The sequence below is a fragment of the Columba livia genome, chromosome 8, assembly GCF_036013475.1.
Source record: "Columba livia isolate bColLiv1 breed racing homer chromosome 8, bColLiv1.pat.W.v2, whole genome shotgun sequence".
Classification (NCBI taxonomy): Eukaryota; Metazoa; Chordata; class Aves; order Columbiformes; family Columbidae; genus Columba; species Columba livia.
In genome coordinates, this window is record NC_088609.1 from 27,127,217 (window position 1) to 27,151,582 (window position 24,366).

General features: G+C 40.6%; 2 protein-coding genes and 1 long non-coding RNA gene across 3 annotated transcripts; 2 read left to right on the plus strand and 1 right to left on the minus strand.

Annotated features, from left to right (window-relative positions):
* Nucleotides 1–43: 43 nt before the first annotated feature.
* On the plus strand, nucleotides 44–3,976 carry GNG5 (G protein subunit gamma 5). The gene is made up of 3 exons (XM_065072682.1): nucleotides 44–259; nucleotides 1,367–1,522; nucleotides 3,736–3,976. The coding sequence occupies exons 1-2, from the start codon at nucleotides 179–181 to the stop codon at nucleotides 1,490–1,492; spliced, it is 207 nt and encodes a 68-aa protein (XP_064928754.1). The 5' UTR covers nucleotides 44–178; the 3' UTR covers nucleotides 1,493–1,522; nucleotides 3,736–3,976.
* Nucleotides 3,977–4,980: 1,004 nt separating this feature from the next.
* RPF1 (ribosome production factor 1 homolog) lies at nucleotides 4,981–11,854 on the minus strand. The gene is made up of 9 exons (XM_065072676.1): nucleotides 11,639–11,854; nucleotides 11,484–11,540; nucleotides 9,512–9,592; nucleotides 9,003–9,098; nucleotides 8,135–8,288; nucleotides 7,473–7,555; nucleotides 6,414–6,595; nucleotides 6,194–6,320; nucleotides 4,981–5,372 (listed from the first exon to the last, which is right to left on the minus strand). Exons 1-9 carry the CDS (start codon nucleotides 11,798–11,800, stop codon nucleotides 5,331–5,333), a joined length of 984 nt encoding a protein of 327 aa, XP_064928748.1. The 5' UTR covers nucleotides 11,801–11,854; the 3' UTR covers nucleotides 4,981–5,330.
* A 4,105-nt stretch (nucleotides 11,855–15,959) lies between these two features.
* Nucleotides 15,960–22,740, plus strand: LOC135580133 (uncharacterized). Its single transcript, XR_010474395.1, has 2 exons — nucleotides 15,960–17,186; nucleotides 19,006–22,740. It is a non-coding gene; the product is annotated as an uncharacterized LOC135580133 (long non-coding RNA).
* Nucleotides 22,741–24,366: the final 1,626 nt, after the last annotated feature.

A 24,366-nucleotide genomic window follows, 5' to 3' on the forward strand; every position in this document is an offset into this window, starting at 1 on the left:
GGGCCACACGCAGCCATGAGAGCCCCGTACACCGCGCTGCCGCCCGGCCCCGCAGCGCCCCCCGCGGCAGCGCTGGCCCCGGCCGCTGCGCAGGCGCCGCCGTGCCGGAGAGTTTGGGACGCGCCGGGAAGTTGTGCTGGGTGTGCCGCCGCCTGCCGTGCCCGCCGCCGCTCCCACCATGTCGGGCTCCTCCAACGTGGCGGCCATGAAGAAGGTGGTGCAGCAGCTGCGCCTGGAGGCCAGCGTGACTCGCGTGAAGGTGAGCAGCGGAGCCGGGACGCGACGGGACGGGACGGGACGGGGCGGACGCGCCGCCATTACACCGTCCCGCGGCCGCGCCCCGCGGCGCTCCTCGGAGGCAGCCGGGCTGCCCGGCGGGGCAGGGGCTGGGCTGGGGCAGACAGCCCCGACCTGCCCTGGTTCTCCTGGGCGGCGGTGCCCCGCTCCAGGGCTTTAGCCCCGGGGCTCCGTCGGGCCTCCCCAGCCGCGCAGCCGGGTCCCTTCCCGCTGCCGCCGCCTCTCGGGGCTCGGCCCGAGCGGGGCCCGGACTGGCCCGCCGCGCCCTCTCGCTTCCTGCAGCCCGCGGGGACCCCGGGCTGCTCTCCAGCCGAGCGCTGCTCGGGGATGGACGTGCCCACTCTCCCCTTCATTTCCTTATTCTGGAGATACTCTTCTTCCATCAGCCCGGTGAACAGGGCACCCGAGCCGGGGATACAACAGGTTGCCTTGGCTGGCCTGGCCCTGACACTGAAATGGAGACTTTGCTGCAAGACGTGCTGCGGCATTGAACTTTGCATTTTTGGGGCGAGACTGGGCCCTGCCCAATTAGAGAAACGCTGGGCAAACGGCAAATACAAGACACCACTAAAGGTGCTACTTCCTGAAACTTTTTTTTTTTTTAATGAGTTCAGAATTACAGCAAAGAAAAGCAGGACGGATAATTTTTTCACTGCTTTTAGGTAGGTGCTGCCTACCAAAAAAACCCACACGCTATCTCATAGTAAGGATGGCTTTCCAAGGGAAGATAAAATGCCAGTTCAGTTGAATAGAGCATCTTAAACTATAGGCTGTATTTTTAACCAATTCAGGCTAGAACAAGGATCTTCATAACAAAGCCATCTCCAAGATGTTCATCTTTCACCCTTCAGGCTTAGAAGTTTAACATGAAAAATTTACAAATTAATTCTTATTCTAATGTTGCAAAACTTCTTGCATTTAAGAAACAAAAAAATTACAGTGAAGTTGTTGTATAAAATCTACATAAACTGTATTGCAAAGTCATTTAGCAGTATTTATGCCTTTTGCTTTAGCTACATCCTCAGTCAATTGTTCTGTGAATCCTAATGCAAACTTTCACTATTACTAGGTTTCTCAGGCTGCAGCAGACTTGAAGCAGTTCTGCCTGCAGAATGCACAACATGATCCTCTCCTGACAGGAGTATCATCGAGTACAAATCCATTCAGACCCCAGAAAGTTTGTTCATTTTTGTAATTATGTGAACTACTTCGGTATCTTTCAGTGGTAAGTTCTTGAGTTACGATTCATAAACTGCTCTGTCAATAACAGATAACAATAGCAGGCTTTAAATGAGACTGTTTGTAGTAAAAGTATTAAGAAGAGACACCTGACTTCTGCAGCTGGTGTTGGTCTAGATCCACATTGTGGGCCCCTCCTGCCCCATTCTGCCGGCAGCTCTGTACTGGACATGTGCTGTTCATAAATATTATGAGTAACATTTAGCTCTTGCAGAGCTTCCAACAGTTTCTGTTGCTGCAGCAAAGCAGTAGTGGCGCCAGCTACTACTGAGCTGCTATTTGGACTAACCCGGCTGTACAGTAATTCTGACGTATCTTCCTTCTGTGCAAGGGTATTATTTCCCTTTTCTCACATAGGATTACTCGCTTGACAGCATACATGGTGAATCCTGTTTGTGGCAGATAAAGCAGACTTTAGTTCTTAAACTTTGGAAGAGCACTTCCAAAGATAGGTTAGTGGTGGTCTCAAAGAAGAGCACTGTTCCCTCTAGGACACGCCCTCTAAGCCAAAATTGAATAGTACTTAGTCCAAGAATTGTATAAAGGCCCATACTCCACTTAAATAAGCTACTACATGGGTAGCAGTTTGAATAATTAGGAACAGTTGGATACTCCTTTGGATTTTCATTCCAAAACTTTTATAGGTTCATTAGCACTACTGGTATCACTATGAAGACTACTGATCTGGCATTCCTTGAAAATTCTGGTGGTTAGATTTCAGACTAACCTATTTAGAAAGGTGAGTTTTAGATCCACAGTAGTCTCACCAAGACTCTGAGGGTCCCAATAATTTGATATTTTGCCCACAGTAAATACATTATAATTTTACCATGTCCCTCTCCTCCCTCTTGGATCTGTTGGGACTGAGACCATGTTACTCAGACGCACCTGATATGCAGTTAACCGTAGTTCACAATCCTTAGAAATCTCATAGTGAGTCTTGACCTTCAAGAATTCTCGTTTTATAGCTGACTTATATCACCTAAGGAATTGTAGTTGGCTAAATTTGAGTTGCATTATTTGGGCAGCTATATAGAAAGTTGACCACAGTCAGAATGAGTTGCTAAAATTGTTCTCTAAAATTGTTCTCCTCTCAAGCAAACAGTAGAAAGCTTCCAAAAAGTTTGTGTGTAAGCAAGGTGGTTCATGCTAGTAAAGACCAGAGCAGTAACAGTATAGAGGTTGATGCTTCACTATTTAACAAACAAAAACACTTCCCCCATTGTTTTGAGCAGTGAATTACAACAGTATAACTGAAATGTGCCTTAAGAGTTCTTGTAGCTTTTAAAGTTATCTCTGTTGTGAATTTTATCAACTATTCTTATTTAAAAGATATTATTCTTGGACACTGACTTGTGTTCACACTACCGTAGCTTCAGCTGTAAGCAGTGATTCAAGGAAGAAATCAGATCATCTGTAAGCATTTTAGACTGATAACCTATGAAAAGCCAAATAAACTGTATGTTAATCGGTGACATATACAGTTCCCCACTGAGCTTTGCCACGGTCTAGTAATTCCTGGGTGTGGACATCAGGGAATAATGTTTCCTTTGTCTCACACACACATGTGTGTACACAGGGCACAAAAGGCTTAGTATTTTCATTCTCAGTTACAGCCCTTCCCCCTTTCTGATTTTGGCACAGAGTGCTTGTTTCTGCTGATATTACAAGCAAAAGTCATTAGAATAGCAGTTTTAGTTACGTTACCAATACAAAACCTTTTTTTTTCCTACTCTGTACCATCTTTTGCAAGCACTTCTTCAAAATAGGCAATTTCTTTAGTTGTAATCCTGGTGTTTTCACGGTGACCCAATAGAGTTTGTGTTTGCACAGTCAGTACTGCCTCTGTGAAGTGTCATTTCCAAATTACACAGACTCCCCCTGCTTTTCAAAGACCAAATAGGTACCAAGTGACCAGGAACAACTTTTTCTGTCCTTCCACTTTGCTGTTTGGCTTCCAGGAGACACTAAGCTTCAATTCTTTTGTAATAGCTTTGATTATCATCTTATACCCTTGCGGACAGCTTCATGTTGAAAAGTTTATTTTATAAACCAGTAGTTTTAGAAAACATCTGAGAAAAGGATTTTTTTTTCTAAGGAGCTGTCCATGGCATATTCTGAAGGGGCATGTTCTTAGATATAGAGTTGCTTTACTTAGCACTGATACTTTTCTAACCACATTTTGGTTTTGTTTTTCAGATCTTTTAGCATCTTTTCCTAGCTGCTGTGTGTAGGGGCAGAGTGCCTCAAGGAGTGGCCTGGTTTGCAGTCTGTACAAAAGCTTAGCTTTGACGTGCCAAATCTAACTGTAGAATTGCTACTGTCTTCGAACCTCTTACCATCTACCTCTCCAAATGAACTGTATCCTAGTTACAACACTTCTGTTTCATAAGGGAATCAGTTTTATATGCCAAGCATAAAATAAAAGTGTCTTGACTTAGTCTGGTGTTGAAATTACTGTAATGAGTTGATTAACATCTGGATGTGTTGACACCTCACCCATTTCTGCACGACTCTGCAGCAGCTGGAGAACGTGTACAGGAGCCTGTCTTTAAATATTCTGTGCTCCTGCAAGTTTGCCTGGGGTTGGTAGTCTTGCAGAACAACGAGGCTTCATCAGTACTATACTTCTAAGTGTAATAGAACAAAATATTTGGGCTGTTAGTTTATAATTTAACTACACAGCTGCCCCTTATTGTAGACATTAAATAAAGACAGTCCATTATTAATCTTAGAAGATAAATTCTACCCTAGTGGATAGGTTACTCTATGAGCCATCTTACTCTTCAGGTAAATATGAAAAAGTACTTCTAGCTGCATATGAAAAGAAAGTAATTGAAACAAAACTTAGCTTTTTAGCTGCCAGCGAATGTGCAAACTTAAGGCAGAAGAGCATTTTATTTTGCAGGTAATACCAACTTGAGTATAACTATGAGGGTGAAAAAGCATTTTTAAAATTTTAATGGGAAAACCCTCACTCAGAGACCTCACACGTTCAACTGAGCAGCATTTTTAGATGAGATAGTTTTATGTACTTCCTCTAAGCTGGCCTTATGAATTCTTTCCCATCAGCGTTTATTTCTTTTTATATACAATATCAGTGACTGTTTTGGGTATATACCTCTTTTAAATACAACATTTAAAGAAAAGACACCTGTAAGAGTCAAGCATATTATTTTTGTAACTTCAGCAATGTGGCTATTTTATGCAAGATGTTAATGAAACAAAATACCACAGACTTCCTGGATGGCATAGGGCCTCTCAATCTTCTCTAGATAGGAGACTGTTTTTGGAAAACTATCACCATACAGTCAGGGAACAGCATGCTGTAAGTTAGAAAAAGGTTTAAAATGTTTACCTCTTACCTGATTCACAGAAGACCTCTGGGTTTAGCTGCTTAACAGAAAAGAAAAGCTGTATAACTAGAAATACTCTGAGACTATCTTTATCCAAAATCTTTATTGTCTTTGATGTTGCGAAGTGTAATTTACAGAACAGCAGAAGTCACGACAAATCTTCAGTGACAGCTAAATTACAGATTGCTCTGACATTGCCACAGTTTTTCCTGCTAAACCGGAAAAAGAGTCACTGTCCTTGTCATGTTGGATTTAACTGCAAACATAGGAAGAAAGATGCATCCTACTCAATCTGCTCTTGTAGAAGTTTTAATGTTTGCAGATTGTCTTTCTGCAGACAGGTACTGTCCAGTGTCATAATTAGATAGCAGTCTGAGATAATCCACAGTTCAAAGCAGTTGTATTTCTTGTCACCAGCAACTGGCAGATGGCTGTCCCTTATAAGTGAAATTTTCTTCTACTTGTATCCATTTCTCGGCGCTGAAATTTAAAAGATAATGTATTAACCAGCAAATTCATGCAACAGGCTAAAACCAAGGATGACCACTCCAGTTTACAGTAGGGTAGGCAGTGAAATGTGTTACAGTTACAGCTTTTCAAGACTAACAAGGGAGAAGAATTAGAGATTAATGATACAGAACTGAAGAACATGTAACAGTTCTCTGCTGACAGCAAAGTGTCTTTAAAACACACAAGATTATCCATTCCATGGATTACGTCATGAGTATTAGCATTTTCCTTCTGGTATAGCGTGGATACTGACTTCTAAGTTTTGCCAATCAACTACAATTTTATGGTGAAAACGACTGGAAAAGTGATTTATCATTGCCTAGAGTAATACTTCCATTCCACTTGAAGATGTGCAGTGGTCAGTGTTACTTTCCATTCACTGTTAAAAAGTGTCTGACATTTATGTAAATAGCTTAACTGTTTTTATAGGATGATTCTTGCACTCACCTTGTACAAAAATAGCTTCTCAAGTTTACTAGGGTTCCAATAATAGCTTACACCCTTGTTCACAACTGCTTATACCTGTATATGTTACAGAAATTACATTCTGCAAGTAAGTAGTTGTGGTATATTGATATTCATTATCCTTGTGATTTTTATTTTTGACTTGCAATATAGCAGAATTCTCCTACTTCGCATATTTCTCAAAAAGGTACCTCTAAATATATCAGTTAAACACTTCTGAATCGAGAACTGCATTTATACCGGTTTAGGCTAAATTTTGCGGTTAAATTTCATGTCAGATTCAGTCTCACTTCCCAAGAAGGACTATTACAATTACTTAGACATACCTTATGAATCCATTCATATTCTCCAAATTTAGAATCGAAGGTTCCTTTTTGAAGAGACCTCAGCTTTAGTGTAAAACGTGGCCCAAGTTCTTGAATTCCCACTTTCTTTTCACTCTTGAAGATATATCTTGGGGAAGGAAGGAAAAAAAAGAGTTAGGAAGTAAATGACAGGAGTATTCTCTCTCATTTGTGAGTTTTGCAAAAAACATCAAAACATCACCTGTGGAATCTGAAAAAGATGTAGTCTCGCTGGTTGTGAAATGTGGCTACTTGTCTTCCAATGAACTGAGGATCGTGTGGGAAGAGACAGGCAAGCATGCGACCAATAGAATGGCCCAGTCGTGTTGTAAAATTATTCAGGATTACTTCAGGTATGTGTTCTGTGGGCTCTTTCCCTTTTCGCTGAAATGAAAGTAAGAGATAACAATGCAAATAATAGAACGCAGAAGGATTTTAATATATTATCAAAGCAGAGTTTGAAATAATGGGAAGACAACCAGGGCCAAATTCTTTTCACAGGGCTAACATGCCCTCATCATTTCTTCAAATGCAATCTAAGTTTGTATACAAGTAAAGGAGCAGCTGGTAAGATCAGCACCTTTGGTACCATCAATATAAATGCAATGAAAAAGAACAAGTAATTTTACATTTCCTCTCTCCTGCACCAATTTCCAGCAGCACCCCTTATAGCGAATAATGCAGGGTTCCTATCATGGGAATGCCAACTCAGAGTACACGGCACTACAAAGATAAAGGATTCTTCTATAATAAGAACAGATGAAGTTTAAAAATTACTTATTTCAAAAGAAAAAGAACATTTTACTGCAAATGAATTAGGGCTAAGTAAGCAACCCTTCACTACCTAAGAGGTGACAGGGCTGTAAGAATAAGAATAACTAGGTTTTATTCAAGACTAGGAACTACATCTATTGAAATCTTCTATACTGCTGATGTTTAAGTACCTTACTGTGTGTGTGTACTATACATTGGGTATTCACTATTGATGTAGGTTATCAGCTGCCATTTATTGGCATGACTGTAGATCTACTTGGCAGACAGTTAAAGCAATTCATCAAAAAACTATGAAAAAGGAAATATGCTGCTTATGGCAGTGGAATATACTAATCCTTAGCTTTCTGTTAGCTTATGAAAAACACCTTTACGAGATGAGCTGCACTGTACAAAAGCACAACCAGTTTTGACAGTTCAAGCAGACTAAATATATTTATCACTAAACAACAGACTACCCTTTCAAAAAATTATTTTGTTGGAGTCTCACCTTTATTTCTTTACGCAAACGGACACTACTCATTCTAAAATGAGCAGTTGGACCATCAGGCAGATGACTTAAAACAAGACCATCTGTTCACAGGGTTAAAAAAAAGGCTGGTAAAATTGAACATGTAATTTACAGAGGAATATTTTCTGTGAAACACAGTATTACATTGAAATATTATATCCATAACCTATGTCTGAATTACACGGTTTCATTATATTTTCCAACATACATTCATAAACCAGTTAACTACTGTTATGAAGTCAGCCCATTAAATTTTGCTTCAATAGCTAACCACAGTTACCTTGTCACCTTCCCACTCATTAATTAGTAATGTTTTACCTAGTCAGCAAAACTAAATTCAACTTCCTAGTCAGAAAAGCTTGTTAATCAAACCGTTAAATTTACTGGAATAATGTTTATCCATAAATTACAAACAAAAAAAAAAGTCAACGCACTTTTCCTTACTAGTTCCAAGTACCATTAGCCATCAGATATTCCAGTTGGCACAGTGATTTTTAACTCTGTAGTTACACTGCAAGCTGCAGAGTGAAGAGAAAAAATCCAGACTAAAATAGATCTTTGATGCACACTACAGAATCACTTTGTTTCCCTAATAGGCTCAGAGCTAGCATATCTAGTTTAACAAATACACAAAAGGATACTTGGTATTTTGCGATCTTCATTAATGACGATTAAATCAGTGAAGTCCCTTGCAATACACTGTGGAATAATTCTTTTCAAAGCCAGTCCTCTTCGATAGTAGACATGTGAGTTTGGTATAACAGTTGACAGTTGTTCACAGAATCTCACTGTTCTCTGCAAAACAGGTGAGTTAAATGGCAATGTGGTAAATACAGTGTCAAATTTGAATCTGAGGGGAATGGAGGGTTGCTGCCCTCCTGATGATAAATTACTTCCAGTATCTCTATAAACATTTGAAGACAAGCTATTAAATTACTCTGTGCAGTCAGTGGGGAAAAAAAAAATACTTGCAGTAGACTGCAGCACATCAGGGACTTTTTTTCGTATTTAGGGGATTTTTCACCCTTCCTCCCCCCATCACAGAAAAACTGGAAAATTCCAAAAGCATAAATCCCAAACTCATTAATTAAGGACATTGCTTTACAAAAAGATCATAACATTTCAAAATACAATATAACTATTACTTCAGGTACTAAAGTCTGAGTTTCCAGATAAACTGTCTAAGGTGTACATCCTACTGTTTTTAAAACTACTTCTTTAATGTTTTTCACAAATGTCCATAATCTCCCCAGTTAGGTAAGCAAATCATTCACATATCAAAACGTATGCATGAGGTTGATTTTGCTTTATGAAGAAAACAAACAGTTCTAGAGAAACTCATAGGTTATATGCATATACAAGGTTATTGACAGTTGCTGAATAAAACGGCAGAAAGAAATCCATGTGAAAGCTATTATTTTCAGCTTTAATTTGCCAACTGCAGTATGAAAACCTTGGTATCTTATAACCAGTTGACTGCTCAGAACTCTCCAAGTAAAACATACGAACCCCACGAGGTCTGTCTGATGTTGTAATAAGAATCTTGGGAACTGTCTGTCTGTTGAAGTACGGTGCAAATTCATCAGTTGCTTCATCAAAAGCAACCTGGAAGAACAGAAGTCTTGTTAATCCACCATACATTAAATAACTGAAGAACAGTTGTTCAATCTGATCTAAATTCTGATGAAATTGAATTTAGTGAGAAAAACTTCAGTTCACAAGACCTGTCCTGTAATTAATCATCACAAGATGTGTGGTTTTTACATTTTTTAAGAATCTAGTGTGATGAACATTGATTGACAGGTTTTGCTATCAATAACAGTAATGTAAAAGGCAATTATATAATGTAGGTAATGAAAGATTAACATCACCTCTTAGTGAAACCATCACACGTAAAAAGTAACTCATCAGCACCTGAACAGGAGAGCACTGAATGTTAAGTTTCATCAACCCATTTTATATCACTTCTTGGATAAAAATCGTTAATTTAATAGCGTATGCAGAAATTAAGCAGTTACCTCTTCATCATTGAGATCTACGGTTGTTTCATCGTACACTCTCTGATTTTCAATAGTCTTTGGTATGGCTTTTGGAGGTGCCTAAAATAAATAAGTTTATTAGCATAACACATTCGCGTAACTTTAAAGTGTATTGTGAAAAATACTTTAAAACTACCACGATATTGTGAATATTTCTACATAGGATCAGAAATATTAATATTTTATGCTTTTAGAAAAGAAGTCACATCACCTTGATTAAAGACGTGTGTGTATTGGGACATAAGAGCACATCACATGGAAGAGAAGCATCGCTAGAATAGTGACGCTGCTTAATTTCAGTCTAATTTAAAAACTGGGTTCAAAAACAAATAATAGGAGGGGAACTTTCTATCTAATTTGCTTCTCTTTCGTGAAGAAAGAAACTCCACTTTCAACAGCAACACATTTTAGCCTTGATATCCTGGACACCTACAATTCAATGATAAATAGTATATAATATATAGTGTCTATAACTCATATAACGTATATAACATATATAACTCATATAGCGTGTAAAACGTATATAACTCTTGTGAGATTGTGGTAACACAGGTATTCACAACTGGCTGCCAGTGCGCCCCAGCTCAGGAAAAGCAGCAAACCCAGCTGTGAGCCCAGGTCGGGGCAGGGTTTGTTTGGTCAGAGCTGATGGTTTGAACTTACACAGAAAACACTCCTTGGAGTATAATTCCTCCAGCACAAAGCTGTACCAACTTCACCACACAGAGAAGGCTTTTCGGGAGGGTTTGCTTTTACGCCGCTGTTAGTTTTAAACCCACCCCACCGTGTCACTAGTGGTGTTCCCCAGGGGTCAGTGTTGGGTCCAGTCCTGTTTAACATCTTTATTGATGATTTAGATGAGGGGATTGAGACCATCATCAGCAAATTTGCTGATGACACCAAGTTGGGAGGGAGTGTCGACCTGCTGGAAGGCAGGAGGGCTCTGCAGAGGGATCTGGATAGACTGGAAAAATGGGCTGATTCCAATGGGATGAAGTTCAATAAGGCCAAATGCCGGGTGCTGCACTTTGGTCACAACAACCCCCTGCAGCGCTACAGGCTGGGCGCAGAGTGGCTGGAGAGCAGTCAGACAGAAAGGGACCTGGGGGTACTAATTGACAGGAAGCTCAACATGAGCCAACAGTGTGCCCAGGTGGCCAAGAAGGCCAACGGTATCCTGTCCTGTATCAAAAACAGCGTGGTCAGCAGGACAAGGGAAGTGATCCTTCCCCTGTACTCTGCATTGGTGAGGCCACACCTGGAGTATTGTGTTCAGTTCTGGGCCCCTCAGTTCAGGAAAGAGATTGAAGTGCTGGAGCGGGTCCAGAGAAGAGCAACACGACTGGTTAAGGGACTTGAACATAAGACCTATGAGGAGAGGCTGAGGGAGCTGGGGTTGTTTAGTCTAGAGAAGAGGAGGCTTAGAGGTGAGCTCATCACTCTCTATAACTACCTGAAGGGAAGTTATAGCCAGGTGGGGATTGGGCTCTTCTCCCAGGCAGTTAGCAACAGGACAAGGGGGCATGGGCTTAAACTCTACCAGGGGAAATTTAGGCTGGATATTAGAAAGAAATTCTTTACAGAGAGAGTGGTCAGGCATTGGAATGGCTGCCCAGGGAGGTGGTGGACTCACCGTCCCTGGAGGTTTTTAAACTGAGACTGGACATGGCACTTAGTGCCATGATCTAGTAAACGGACTAGAGTTGGACCAAGGGTTGGACTCGATGATCTCTGAGGTCTTTTCCAACCCAGTCGATTCTGTGATTCTGTGATTCTGTGTAACCAGCACCCACCGCGTTCCTGGCGCGGCCGACACCGCCCCAGCCCCACGGGGGTCCCTGGAGGCCCCCGTGTCCAGCGGGCACCGAGCTCCCCGCCCCGCTCCCCAGGCTTTGCGGAGACACCGTGCGACTCCCCGGGCTGCCGAGCCCCGCCCGGAGCCCGCACCCACCTTGTCTCCCAGGGCTTCCCGCTCCTTTCTCCGCTTCCTCTTGTTGGCCAGCTTCTCCTGGAGGGACAGGGAGAACGACCCGTTAGCCAGACCCGCCGCCGCCCGGGGCCTCCCCCGCCCTCCGGTACCGGCCGCCACGCCGGGCCCTCCCCGACCTTCCTCTGCTGCTGCTTCCAGCGAAGGAACATGAAGTGCCGCCGCTGCTTGTTCTTGATCTCGGACACGCTGAAGGTCGGCGGGAAGAGAACCCGCTCCGGGGGCGGCGGGGGCCCATCCCGCACGGCCGAGCCCGCCGCGCCGCTGTCCCCGCCCGCCATGCTGCTGCCGGCGGAACTGACCCCTCACGCCTGACCTCTGACACCGCCAACCGGGAGCACGCGTGCGCGGGGAGGGGCGCTTGGGGCGGGCGCGCGCGGGGCCGGTGTGAGGGGCGGGGCCGCTGTGAGGGGCGGGGCCGCTGTGAGGGGCGGGGCCGCTGTGAGGGGCGGGGCTTCGCGCTGCGCCAGCGGGAGGAGGCGCGGTCGCGGACACGGGGCGCGGTGCGATGGGAGTGTTTAATGCAAATCGTTACTATTGCTGCAGCGTGACTCGCAATCGGGGTCCTCAAAGTGGGAAGCGTTGAACAGACACACCGGTGGGTTTACACAAATGACAGCAACGTGGTGACCCAGCAGTGTTTGCCCGTGTGCGCGTTTCACGTCCAGGCGTTTGCTCACCCGAGTTAAGTTGGGAGCGCCTGCAGAGCCGTGGGGTTATCTGATGGTAACGTTCCTGGGAATTACTCCAATAAAACCTGTTAAAACTTACCTTGAAATGAAACAACCCTCGCAACTAAATAAAGACATTAAGTTTGTGTAAAGCTGGAAATGAGGTGGCCTGTTCCTGCGCTGATTTTGCAGCTTGGAGGTGTGTGAGTGTTGCTGCACAGTGAAGAATATACTGTGGTTTGTGGAAATTGAATACGTCAGGATTTCGGTGGGGCCTGTGCTAAATTTGAGCCATTTTTAATCTCAGACTCCAAAATTCAGTGCCTCGGTGGGACTGATTACTTCCATTTGTCCCAAGGATTGTCTCAAAGCTTGGAACGTGTCTCCTAATTTTATATACGAACACTATTTTGCATTGCTAAGTTTCTCTTACTAGAAAAGTGAAAAAGAAATCTGTTAACATATGCGCATGAAGATAATGGAAAAAGATCTAGAAATAACCAGAACTAAACCATGTCCCAAACCTACTTCTGTCCTACTGAAGAATTCAATTCTGCAACTCAGCTTGCTTCACGGAGGTTATTCCTACTAAACACAGACGTAAATGAAAGATCAAAGGCCTCATTATGCACAATCCTATATTTTTTTGAGCCTCACTCCCATTTTTGTGAAGAGAAACTATTGCAGCTGTCCTTAGTGCCTTAAGGATAAGTAGTTTCCATGGTGATTAAGGTTTGGGGGATTTAGTTGAGACTATGCAGACAAAGGACTTTCTGTAACTTTGTCTTACTCGCTGATTCACATGACAGAGATTGCAGGGGTATCGCTAAAAGTCATTAGCAGAGATTTCCATCACTGCTGTTAGCAGAGCTAATGGGGAATTCGGAGTTATGTGTAATTCCAGTTTGCAGTGGTGTTTCTGTGGGGATCATTGCAAACTGTTGTCCAGCGTAACTGTGTGATGCTCACTGAGTGCTTACGTGTGGAAAAAACACATCATTCTTCTCCCTCGCGGCGAGATGGAAGACAGCCTCCTAATATTATCTAAAGGCTTTTCTGCCAAGGACAAAATAATAACATACAATGATACAAGAACTTCCTAGGGCAGGGGAGGGGCAATAAAAAGACACAAGAAACACGTTGTGGACTTGGTAAAAATAAGATTACTAACAAGGTGCAATTATAACTTCAGTTGAAGGCCCAACTACTAAATGCATGCAAAGTATTAGTTTAATTTCTGCATAGAGGAGGCCCCAAGGTCTTTTGCTTATTTTAGCTATGAACTCTGTTCTGTGTAGATAACCAGGATACTCATTTTTATCACTAACATAGTGTTGGCAGGAAACCATCTTTTGGAAGAAGCTGCTGGGTTAAAAAATAAAAAATGGAAAGCACCAGTAGCTTTGATTTCTGTAAAACAACAAGTAAGTTCCATGGTGGAGAGTGATAAATAGAGATATATATTCCATGTCAGCACTATGGAATTTTTGGAGGAAAGTTCTGTAAATTAGTGCTGACCCAGCTGCAGTCATGGCCGCATCATTTTGCCTTGTATCGATAAAGCATGAGATTTTTTTGCTTTTCTGGCATTTTAAACAATTGAAAAGTATCTTGGGATTAAGTTGAAAGAACAAAAATTCAGCTGCAGAAAGGAAATTAAGTTAGGAAATATTTATGGTAGGAGATGAGAAAAGAGAGGAAGGTGCCTCTGCGTTCAAGAACTTATCAGAGACCTGGTTGTTTGTTTGTTTGTTTTTAATGTAATAACCAACACTTTGCTGTCTTCCTATTTTGCTTTTCTTAATTTGATTACCAGAAGGTACACAGGACATACCTCTTGTCTTCAAGATTCATTATACTGAACAAGATATCCTAGAAAACACAGTGCTCCGAACCAGACAAACCACTGCCTGGGCTGGAAGAGAGACGTGACCTACAGGCTTCTTTCTTTATTCCTGCAGAATACTGTTTTTCACTTGAAAACTAAAACAAAGGGCTGTTGTAGGTGGTTTAAAAATAGATCTATTTTGACTGTAGTTACATCGCCTCGTTAATTAGGCAAAGCAATTCCCCCCAGAATCAGCAAGCTAGTATTCTTTGTAGTGGCCGTTAAAGCAGATAACCACCAACTGGTAACAGTGATTTAGAGATGACAAGATTCATGAGCAGAATTTCTTTAAAGTGACATCTATACCGTCACTTTTGGAGAGAAAGTCTGCATTGTATATTTTAGAGAGCGTAGGCCTGTGATGCTTTTTATTGTCATTGTATGAAGCCATCTGGGATCTCTGCTGTAGAAAAGCCTCTTGTTCATCCAGCTAGGCGAAAGCCTGAAATAAATGCTAAACTGCTTAGCCCTCAACAGAATGTTCCCAGAACTGGGCATACCCGGAGCTGTTTCTTGAGGGGAGCATTACGTAGGGGAGCATGTAAAATAACAAGGTGCCTACACAGAAACCACATGGGCAGCTTTCAAGATTGTCTGTTTGAGACTTACAGGCTTGCATTCCTTAGTGAATCTTGTGTACAGTCTTTAATGTCAGTATTTTCAGTCCCTAGGGCAATTCTTCTAATGGAAAAACTGTTGATCATGTTCAGTAAAGCTGAGTATGATTTAACATTTCAGGATGACACTAGATCTTGCTGTGTGCTCCTAATACCTGCTATAATCCCTTAACACAAACATTAATTATTTTCACATGCTTTTCTGAGTTACTCTTCTTTACAGTATCTGAGCTGTGTGCAAACATTAAGGTGCTTATTGGACAGAAAGTACTATGTCCATTTTGGGAAAATTTAAAAAGTTTGCCAAAACAAAATTTATCAAATGTATCTATGAATTTAGAATGCCCAGTGTAAGACACTCGAACTGGGATATTTTGAGAATATTTAGCACCATGTACTCAAATCACAACTATATTTAATTAGGTTCACAATTAACTTCACCACATTCAGCATCACTCTAGATATGAGATTCCAGATACCTTAGGTTTGGTATCCAGCAATTGAGGAATGCAGACTTAGTGCCTGTCCCTGGAAGGAAATTAGTTTGTTATACTACGAGTGAATGAGAAGACCAAATGAAATTTTCTTACGTCAGTTTTCATTCTGTAATGCCCTAGCTTTTGAGGGTTTCTTTACAATCTTTGTGCTTTGTATAGCTTTTGTGTAAAAAAATCCTAGGTTTAAGAAAGCAAACAATGGTAAAAAAAGCAAAGGCCCCTCTGAAGCGTAGTTTTATCTTCCGGAGTATTGGTGCTCCCATCCCCAGTAGGTATCACAGCAGATCTTTCTGAGTGCACTGTGTTACCTCATCTAGGTCATCAATCAGGACATTACAAGTTTTGGCCGCCGTAGGTGTTCCTGAGGAGCACCACTAGTAATCACCCACATTTTGGTGGACTTCGCACTGGTGATCAACACCTGTTGTACCCCACAGCCCAGCCAATTATCCCCCATCTTACAGAGCATTTTTCTGCTCCACATTTCACCAGTTTGATGGTGAGGGTACCATGGGAGGTCACACTGAAGGCGTCGCTAAAACCAAGGTCAACAGCACACACTGCTCTTCTTCCTCTACTGAGCCAGCCTTCACATCAAAGGTTTGCCCTTGGTAACGCCACGTAACACCAGCTGTTCTCAGTCACCTTTGTGTCCCTCAGGTGCTTGGAAATGTCTCCCAGGACTATTTGCTCCACAGTCATCCTGGCGACTGAGGTGAGGCTGACAGACCCACAGTTCCCTGGCGCTTCCATCCTGCAGCAGTTCAGCTCAGTGTAACCCCCTTGCCATTGGCTGCGAAGAGCAGTGATTACTGACGCATTTAAATGGTTTGTGTCTAACACCTCAGAACGTGTACGTGCATGCATGTAAGAAGGAAAAGTAAGTCAAGCACTTGGAAGCCTGAGAGAGTGACACGTAAATAATCCAAGGAAAAAAATGAAGCAAAGGAGAGCATTTGAAAAATAATGTGTTTTGTGTAGTATTCTTGCAAAAAAACTTGCAAATGTGTTACTTAAAAATTATGGGAATTCCATAGTCTGCTGCGAGTGCCCAGTTTTAAAGATCACTAGAGTTTAAAAAAACTATTTTACAGCTGTTTTAGATACAGATGTCAACACAAGCTTAAACAGGTAGTTATAACCAACATTATAATAATTCACTCCCACAGGATCTATCAAGATGGCATAGCTGGCCATTATCTTAATCCTGGCAGATCAGCCTGATGAATACTGGGTGTTTGATTTCCTACAACTCTGTCAGCACTTCTGGTTAGTAGATTAAAACTGCTAGATAATGCACTAATTGCATGTAAGCCAAAAAGAAAAAAGTTTGCTGGAGCTTCAAGTCCCTCATGCAGAAAGCTGGAATACTTCCCCAAATAGAAATTCTATAAACAAGAAAATGGCAATTTGATAGGTTTAGACTTTTTAAGAAGTTTATCCAATAGTTACCCATGGCAAAGTACTGAAGAAGCATCTACTGTTTCCAATCTGGTATTTTTTGAATTCATTTTGCTGCTTTTGGAGATCACAATCCTTTCTAAAGATTTCTCCTGTAGAAGAGAACGTAGTAAATGGCAACATTTCACCAGGTTTGTGGGTATGTAGGAAAACTGGTGTTTCTTGGGGCAGGAGGAGGGTCCTCTTTGTAAGAGGTAATGCTGATATCTCTGTTGGTGGCAATTACACACAGCTTGGGGTACCTTGGTAAAACATCCCTTTATGTGCTAAAGAAGAGAGAGTTTCAACATTCATCCAACACTCATTTCTAGCCATTTCAGAATATGCTACCTTGTGTTTTCATTTTATTTATTGACTTCCTGTTATTTTATAGTAAGGTGTATTTGCACTCTAGTGGAAAAATTTCTCTATAATAAATAGAACTTGGTACAGCAAATAATTTTACTTCTTTTTCTTCTTGCAGGTCGCCCACTGAGATCTAAGCATTTTCTCTTTGTTAAAAATACTCTATTCTACTCTACTCTAGGAATAAGGTAATTATTTTGTTACAGAGTGAAACACCTTAAGTGAAACTGTTGTTTCCCTTGCAGATCACTTTTGACTCCATGGTATCAACACACACCTTATGAACAATCAACTATGTTGCTTAAATATTATTCTAGTTTAATGCATTTCAGTGTCTGGCTATATTACTCTCTAGCTCTTACTAGATACTTTACATTTTAAATTGGGAAAAAATAGTTAGGACCATTTTCTACTTGGCATTCTTAACAAGTCAGAAATATTTATCAATGGCCAGTGACACGTCACTTAGTTTACAAATTTGTAAGATAATATTTGCATAAGAAACATAAGTTATGAATTCAGACATGATAAGGGATTATTCCACAGTGTTACCAGAATGTTTGGTAAGAAAACTTGAACAATGTGCATTTTAATATAGTTAAGTGCAGGCCAATATTTCCAGGAAAGAAAAACATAGATCAGTTATCTGATGAGGACTGCAGTATGAACAGTAGTGATACAGAAAAGCAATTAAGGATTTCCTTGGTGGAGCCAACCTGGCTTGGCCTCATATCATTACCAAAACTGACAGACTGGTTAAACAGAACTACGTGGTTGATTTGGGATCTAGAAACCCTTCTTACAGAAGAGACATAAAAATCTTAATCCCTTCAGCCCATCAATGAATTACATAAGAGCTAACTCACCTGGAATTATGTAAGAGAATAATTGTAAGCATAGAAATCATTAGTTTAGCAAACGAATCTTAAAAGATGTAGTGTTTGAAAGTTGAGCCAAGAGACTTTTTTGATTCAAAACCAAACCAAACCAAACCAAACCAAACCAAACCAAACCAAACCAACCCCTTAGACTAACTAAGCCTTGGAAAAAATTTAGATAGGTAGGCTTGTGTAACATTCCTTGTCACCTGAAATCTTTAAAAAATGCAAGTGGATTTTTTTCCAAGGGAATTGTTCCAGCTCCACCAGAAATTATGTAGGCATCACTGGATCTAATTGTCACCTGTACTGTGCGAAAGGTCAGGCTGGAGAATCACAGTGCTTTCTTCTTTCCTGAAAACCTGTGATGCTATGAAACACCAAAATGGAGGGAAAATAAACAAACAAACAATATTTAAAAAGTTTTATAAGAACTTTAGAGTATATGCCATAATATAAAGATAGTACCTGGGTAGAGACTGCAATGAATGGATTTTAAAACAGACATTTTTTGCTACATTACAGGTTTGGGTTTTTCTCTGTTTGTATTGCTAAATTTTGATGAATAATCACTAGAGTTGCAGTGTTGCAGTGCTCTTTTATTTAAGGCTACCAAATCCATTTCCCCTGATAAGATTCTGTTTTCTTCTTGTATTGGTATATCAAAATTTTTAAGACTGATATGTCCATGCTGGGTGTTCACATCAGGATAACTTTCTGGAAAGCACATTTCTATATTTGGTAGTGATCATAAACAACATCAAAAGCAAAATGACTAAAGCTAATAAAAACAACTGCTAATGCAAGAAGTAGTTCCAAAATATTATGCAGATTGGTGGGATAACATGATTTGCCAGAAGATTTCCTCCTCTTTTACATTATAAACTCTCAGTGGCAGAACATTTTTTTTCCTTGTATGTTGGTAAAGGCTTTCAGGCGTTTATAAGTGCTAATCACAAAATAACAAAGGTAATGAACATTGTAAGACATTTAGCTGGCAACATATAATAATCTCAGTGTCAGATAAACTCTTTTTTCCAATATGCATATGTAGCTCTTATTAATGAAACCCAAGCTGCACCTAATTACTAGTAACAGAAGATCACTGGCGTTTTCCTCCCACGTACAGAGCCCCACCTTGCCCTTCAGGAATCCAGAGAGCTTCCCAAGAACGATCCCTCGCTCTGGCCTAGATTTCGGCCTCTTCTATAGCATTTTACAGTAGAAGCTTGTCGGAGCCAATCTTGTCTGGTGCACAGAGTTTGACTGAACGAAGAAATGAAACTCTTGGATGAAGTCTGGACTTAAGTTACACCTTTTATTACAGTAGCTCTTTTGCTTGGTCTACACAGTTCAGCAAGTTTGGTGCTCTACCCAACACAGACAGACACCAAAGGCTCTCTGTGTTCCCTACAGCAGGAGACAGAGAACAAAATCAAAAGCGTCGTTTCAGTTACCGTACAAGATGACAGGGTAGAATTAGCTAAGATAATATTTTCCTTTGTCTATATTTCCAATTTGATCATGTTTTCCTCCTTCTTGGGAACGTATTTTATTTCTAAGTTTGTGTGGGATCATTTATGAGAGAGAAGGTACAAGATGGTTACCTTTGGCAAGAAAGGGTTTGGCTAAACGGTTCAAGCCCTATTCTTTTATTTCACCGGCAAACTTTTAAATGCATCTGAAAAGAAATGACAACATTCAGTGTGACAGCAGGATTGTATCTGTCAGCTGACAATGCATCTGGACAATTCGACTTCAAATACCAATGCACAGCTCTAGTGCCAGTATGGGATTCAGAAGACCTGTCCTGTCCTCAGTTTCCTTCTTCACAAATACTTCATGGTAACTTCTGATAAGTCCCTTTGTGCCTTATTCTTCTACAAAATTAGTGTGAAAACATTTTTGCCTTATACAGATAAATACACATAACATGTATTCCAGAAAGAAGTGCAAGGACCCAGCAAATGTCATAGGAAGTCGTCTCCTCGGAATCAGAGTCACTGAAAAGGAGTTGGAAACTAACAGACCACAATCCCTACCTCTCCGACAGGGTGACTAGAATAGGGAATCTAACTCTTGATTGCCCAAGCAAGTAAATGCTGAGAAAGAATAGAGAGGTTTATACTTCTTCTGTGTCTGGCAAAAGCAAAATTGAATGTTGTCCATAGGGTTTGTGTCTTGAATCCAAAAAGAGTGATGAAAAATTGAAGTCATTTCATAGAATAGACATGAGACATGATTAAAGGATTAGGATAGCCCCCTAATGCGGGGCTCAAGGAGTTCCACCTATTTAGCTTATCAAAGAGAAAGTTGATAGGGGTACTTTACGTACCTTTCTATGCAGTAAAAATCCATTTAAAAATACATGGCTTAGCTCTAGCAGACAAAAATTCAAGACCTGCAATCTTAATTTATAGTTACCCATAGTGAACCATTGAGAGGTTTACCAAGAATTATGGTAACTTTTCTGTTGATATTTGTACCAAGATGTGATGTTTCCCCCTTAAAATGACAGAATTTAGCTCAGACAGGGACTAAGTTCCAGGAAATCTGTTCTCCATTACACAGGAAGTCAGACTAGGAGATCACAGAGCTCACTTTAGGCTTTCTAATCTGTTAATTAAATAGTTTATATAAATTTAGTTTAATTGGTTCTATGATTGTTAATAAACAGTATTTTTAATGTTTCATGTTTGACTGCAGCCTCACGTAATCTCGAATATTTCTTACTGCATGTGGGTGGTAGGACTTTGTCATCCTACCAGCACCTCCACCTTCACCCCTAAGGGCTGCATCACGATCTTGTTACACAACCTGCAGGGCTGATGATGTTGATATGATGCCAACCACAGAATTGTTGAAAGATGAAGAGATAGTGTTGCTGGAGATCCCAACTAGACTGCCCTAGAATCTGCACACAAGTTATTTATCAAGACCGAGTTCTGTTCTACTTTTTAAAGACTTAACTAGAATATACTGCTGAGATTATTGCAGTCTCTTTACAGACCTCTGTTGAGGATTTATATGTTGTATGTATATACATGTATATATATGTTTATATGTATGTATATACATGTTGAGCATGTTGTTCTAGATTTTTTTTTTTTTTTTTTTAACAACAAAATGTATACTTTTCTGGGCTTTTATCCAGTCTGAGGCTCGTATTTAAAATTTAGTTCTCACTTATTCTTTTAGCTGTATTTTGCTTGGTAATCCTGGGAACAAACTGGCACCCTGACAAGGACCAACATCACCGCATCCATTGGCAGTGCTGCTGTTTCTCTGGTCACCCCTCCAGCTCTGTGGAGAGCAGCCTGTCCTTGACACCATCTCAGGAGGAAGCAGTCCACATATTTTGGGGCATAATTATTTCCTTTCCTTTGGGCTCAAGATCTTTCAGTCTATTACGCCTGTTGGCAGAAAGTAAATAAGGTAACTTTGTTTTTTCAGGCGAGATATCAATCTGCTACTTGCTGTAGTTCTAGATATTATCCTGCCCTAGGGAGAGGCAGGCACTCCACAACTCTCTGCAGTTCTAAACTCTTTGAAAAGTGCTGTCCCCTTCATGTTTGCCCTCATCAACTGTTTCAGTTTTTCTCATTTCAAAAAGCAAACTGCAGCAGATAACCCTCTTCACTCTTTTTGTTGTCCCAGATTTTGACGCCAGCTAATCTTCTGTTAGCTTCCTGAACCATCTGGCCCTTAAATACTTATGTTTTCAAGGTTTTTTAGCAGTTGCTACCTTAAACTTCAATGCTGCTGGATGTTCATGTGTATTCTCAAACCAAGCTTCCACCCACTGTGATTTGGAAAAGTCCTTTACATATGTATGACACCATCAGGGGACTGCATGGCAGAAACCAAACTACTTACTTAGAGTAAAAAGCATTTCAATAGGTTTTAAGAAAATCTTTGTAAAGGCTTAGCATGAAGGCAGGATAATCTTGTGACTAATAATATATTAAACTCGTAAAATTTGTTGAGCAGCAGAACTTGCTATGGTCTACCATAAGGAAGGAAATGAATGGTTTGAGTCTGTTAATAGTAAAGACTCTTTATCCCTCCACCCATAGGCATACATACATCTTACTTGTACTACTACTACACATCCTAGACCAAACATGAGAACTGTAATACTTTAGGGAGCTAAACATGTAAAACTCCCACAACAGAATCAGGTTCTGGGAAGGAGCTGGCTAATGAACAATAAATAATATCAGAAGACTATGTACTTAATAAAAAGGATTAAAAAACAGCAAAAAATCTAACCCTTATCTGAGAAAGCTGTTGATTTTGTACACTAGATGAACGATGGTCCAGTTGTAAAGGCTAGCCATACACCAGCCAAACCAAAGTTGCCCAGGCAAATGTAGTTCTGTATTTCCTCACTTTTGAATGCTTTATTTTACAGCATTAGAGCTCTTCAGTTTAAAGTTTCTCTGTATATGTTGTATCTTCATACATCCGCATACAAGACTTAATGGAATCCTTTTCAATGTTAAGCCATCTGGGACATGGTGCTATGGAAGTTGGGAGTAAAAGGAATTCAAATACCTGTTCTGGTAAAAGTACAGTCCAAGAGTTGTTTCTTAATAAGCCTGAAGAAGAAAAAACCCCACAGAATTGGAGTTAAGATAATCCGTGGCATCTGATACCTGCAGTGGAGGGAAATGGTTGAGCTGCATAGAAGCCGATGACTCAGTGGAGTCAGGGGCACCTGCACTGACAACCTCCTGGGAGTATCCAAAACAGAAATTAAAACCTGTAACAAATCTGAAACTGTATCAACAATGAAAAAAATAGTATGTCTTTTTTCTTTAACTACAGAAATATGAGTTCTAATTGAGAATATCAGCAAAAAGTGTCTGTGTGTGAAATGTTTTGAAGGCTCGTGCCTTCATTTTCATTTTGAATGCTTCAAGTCCAGTTTCCAAGGCTGTTGAGAATTTGACAATTGCATCATTTTCAGCTGTAATTACGAGAGATTACTGTCAGAAAAGCTGACTTTCATTTTTGAGGCTCAATCCTGAGAAGATACTGGAAAACCAGGACTCACCCTTAATATTTCTGTTCATCCTTTCACAGTTTGTTCTGATGGAGTGATACTGGTAACATAATAGCTTTGCTAGAGAGCTTTTGAAAACTGGTCTCTCAAGCTTAGAAAATCTGTGTGAAGAAAGTAGTAGTTGTCGTTCAAACTTGACGCCAGGCTCTAATTGCTACTTCAAACACAACAAGAACACAACATCAACGGGATTTTGGGGTTTTAATGTCTTTGGTACACTGTAGTAGCCATGCCTATGTCCTCTTCTTCTGAGTACTTTGCACAAATATGCTTTAATTTGTGCAGTGCAATCATAAATTTGTCCGGAGTTTAACTCCTCTGTTTTTTTTTCACTCAGTTGGTTTTATTCTCATGCTTTATACAGCACTACATTTAAATCACACCAGACTGACTTCAGAAGCTGCTAGCCCTTGCTTAGGGAAGATGCCGTCCTGATGGTGCACATGCTAAGGGCCATGATGCTGCTCAGTTTCACTTCATCTTTACCACATTGGTTTAACTAATCTAATCAAATATGTTACGCTCAATAGTGTTGTGTTTAACAGTGTCTCTTAATCCCACAAAGCACTGGGCTCATATACTCAGAGAAGATGGGACCCGTGAAATAAAGGTTAGTTTCTTGTCTACAATACTGTGTTTCAGCTTTATTGCACTGTCTCACTAACAAGCATTTTAGTTGGGCTGCCAAGCTAAGCCCACAAACTCAAATAGCCTTATTATATGACTTTCAAAGCAGCCAAACCAAATGCTTTATTCCTCATTTCTTAGATTGATTGTACACATGCTGATTGTTAAAAAAAGAGCACACTGGAAACCAAAGAAATTTAGCATTAAAGAAATACAGTATTTTAGTGAAAGAAATATTGAAACAGTAAGTTCTCTGTTCCTGCAGGATCCTGAGCAATGCTCTCTCAAACAAACAAACCAACAAACCTCAACAACAGCAAAACAAACAAACAACAAAAAAACCAACCCGACTGTGTATTTTGACATACTCTATAGGTCTGATTTGCAAAAAGCATAGGTTTTGAAATTTCCCTATAGTTTTCCAGTAGAGGTACAGGCTTCCTTAAGAGATTTAATGCATGGAAAATGTGCGTGAATTTGTAATCATATTTGTGGCTGTCTTAAAAGTTGTCCATAGAGCTCTCTACACCTAGGGATTGAAAAACATTGCTGTGTAGTACACAGACTTATTAGCAAGTGGTAAACATATTTATTTTAAAAGGACTTTTCTGAAAAATATTTGTTGTTTTTTTCTCCAATGGGCTGGTGGTGCAGATCCCATACGAAATCCAATTTGCAGTTAATGAGGAGGCCTTAGTTAGGACACACACCCCCATGGGACATTTTCCTGGAACACCTACCATTATTTGGAATTTGGTTTAGTTGAAAGGGTCTGTGTTGTCAGACCTATTTTGG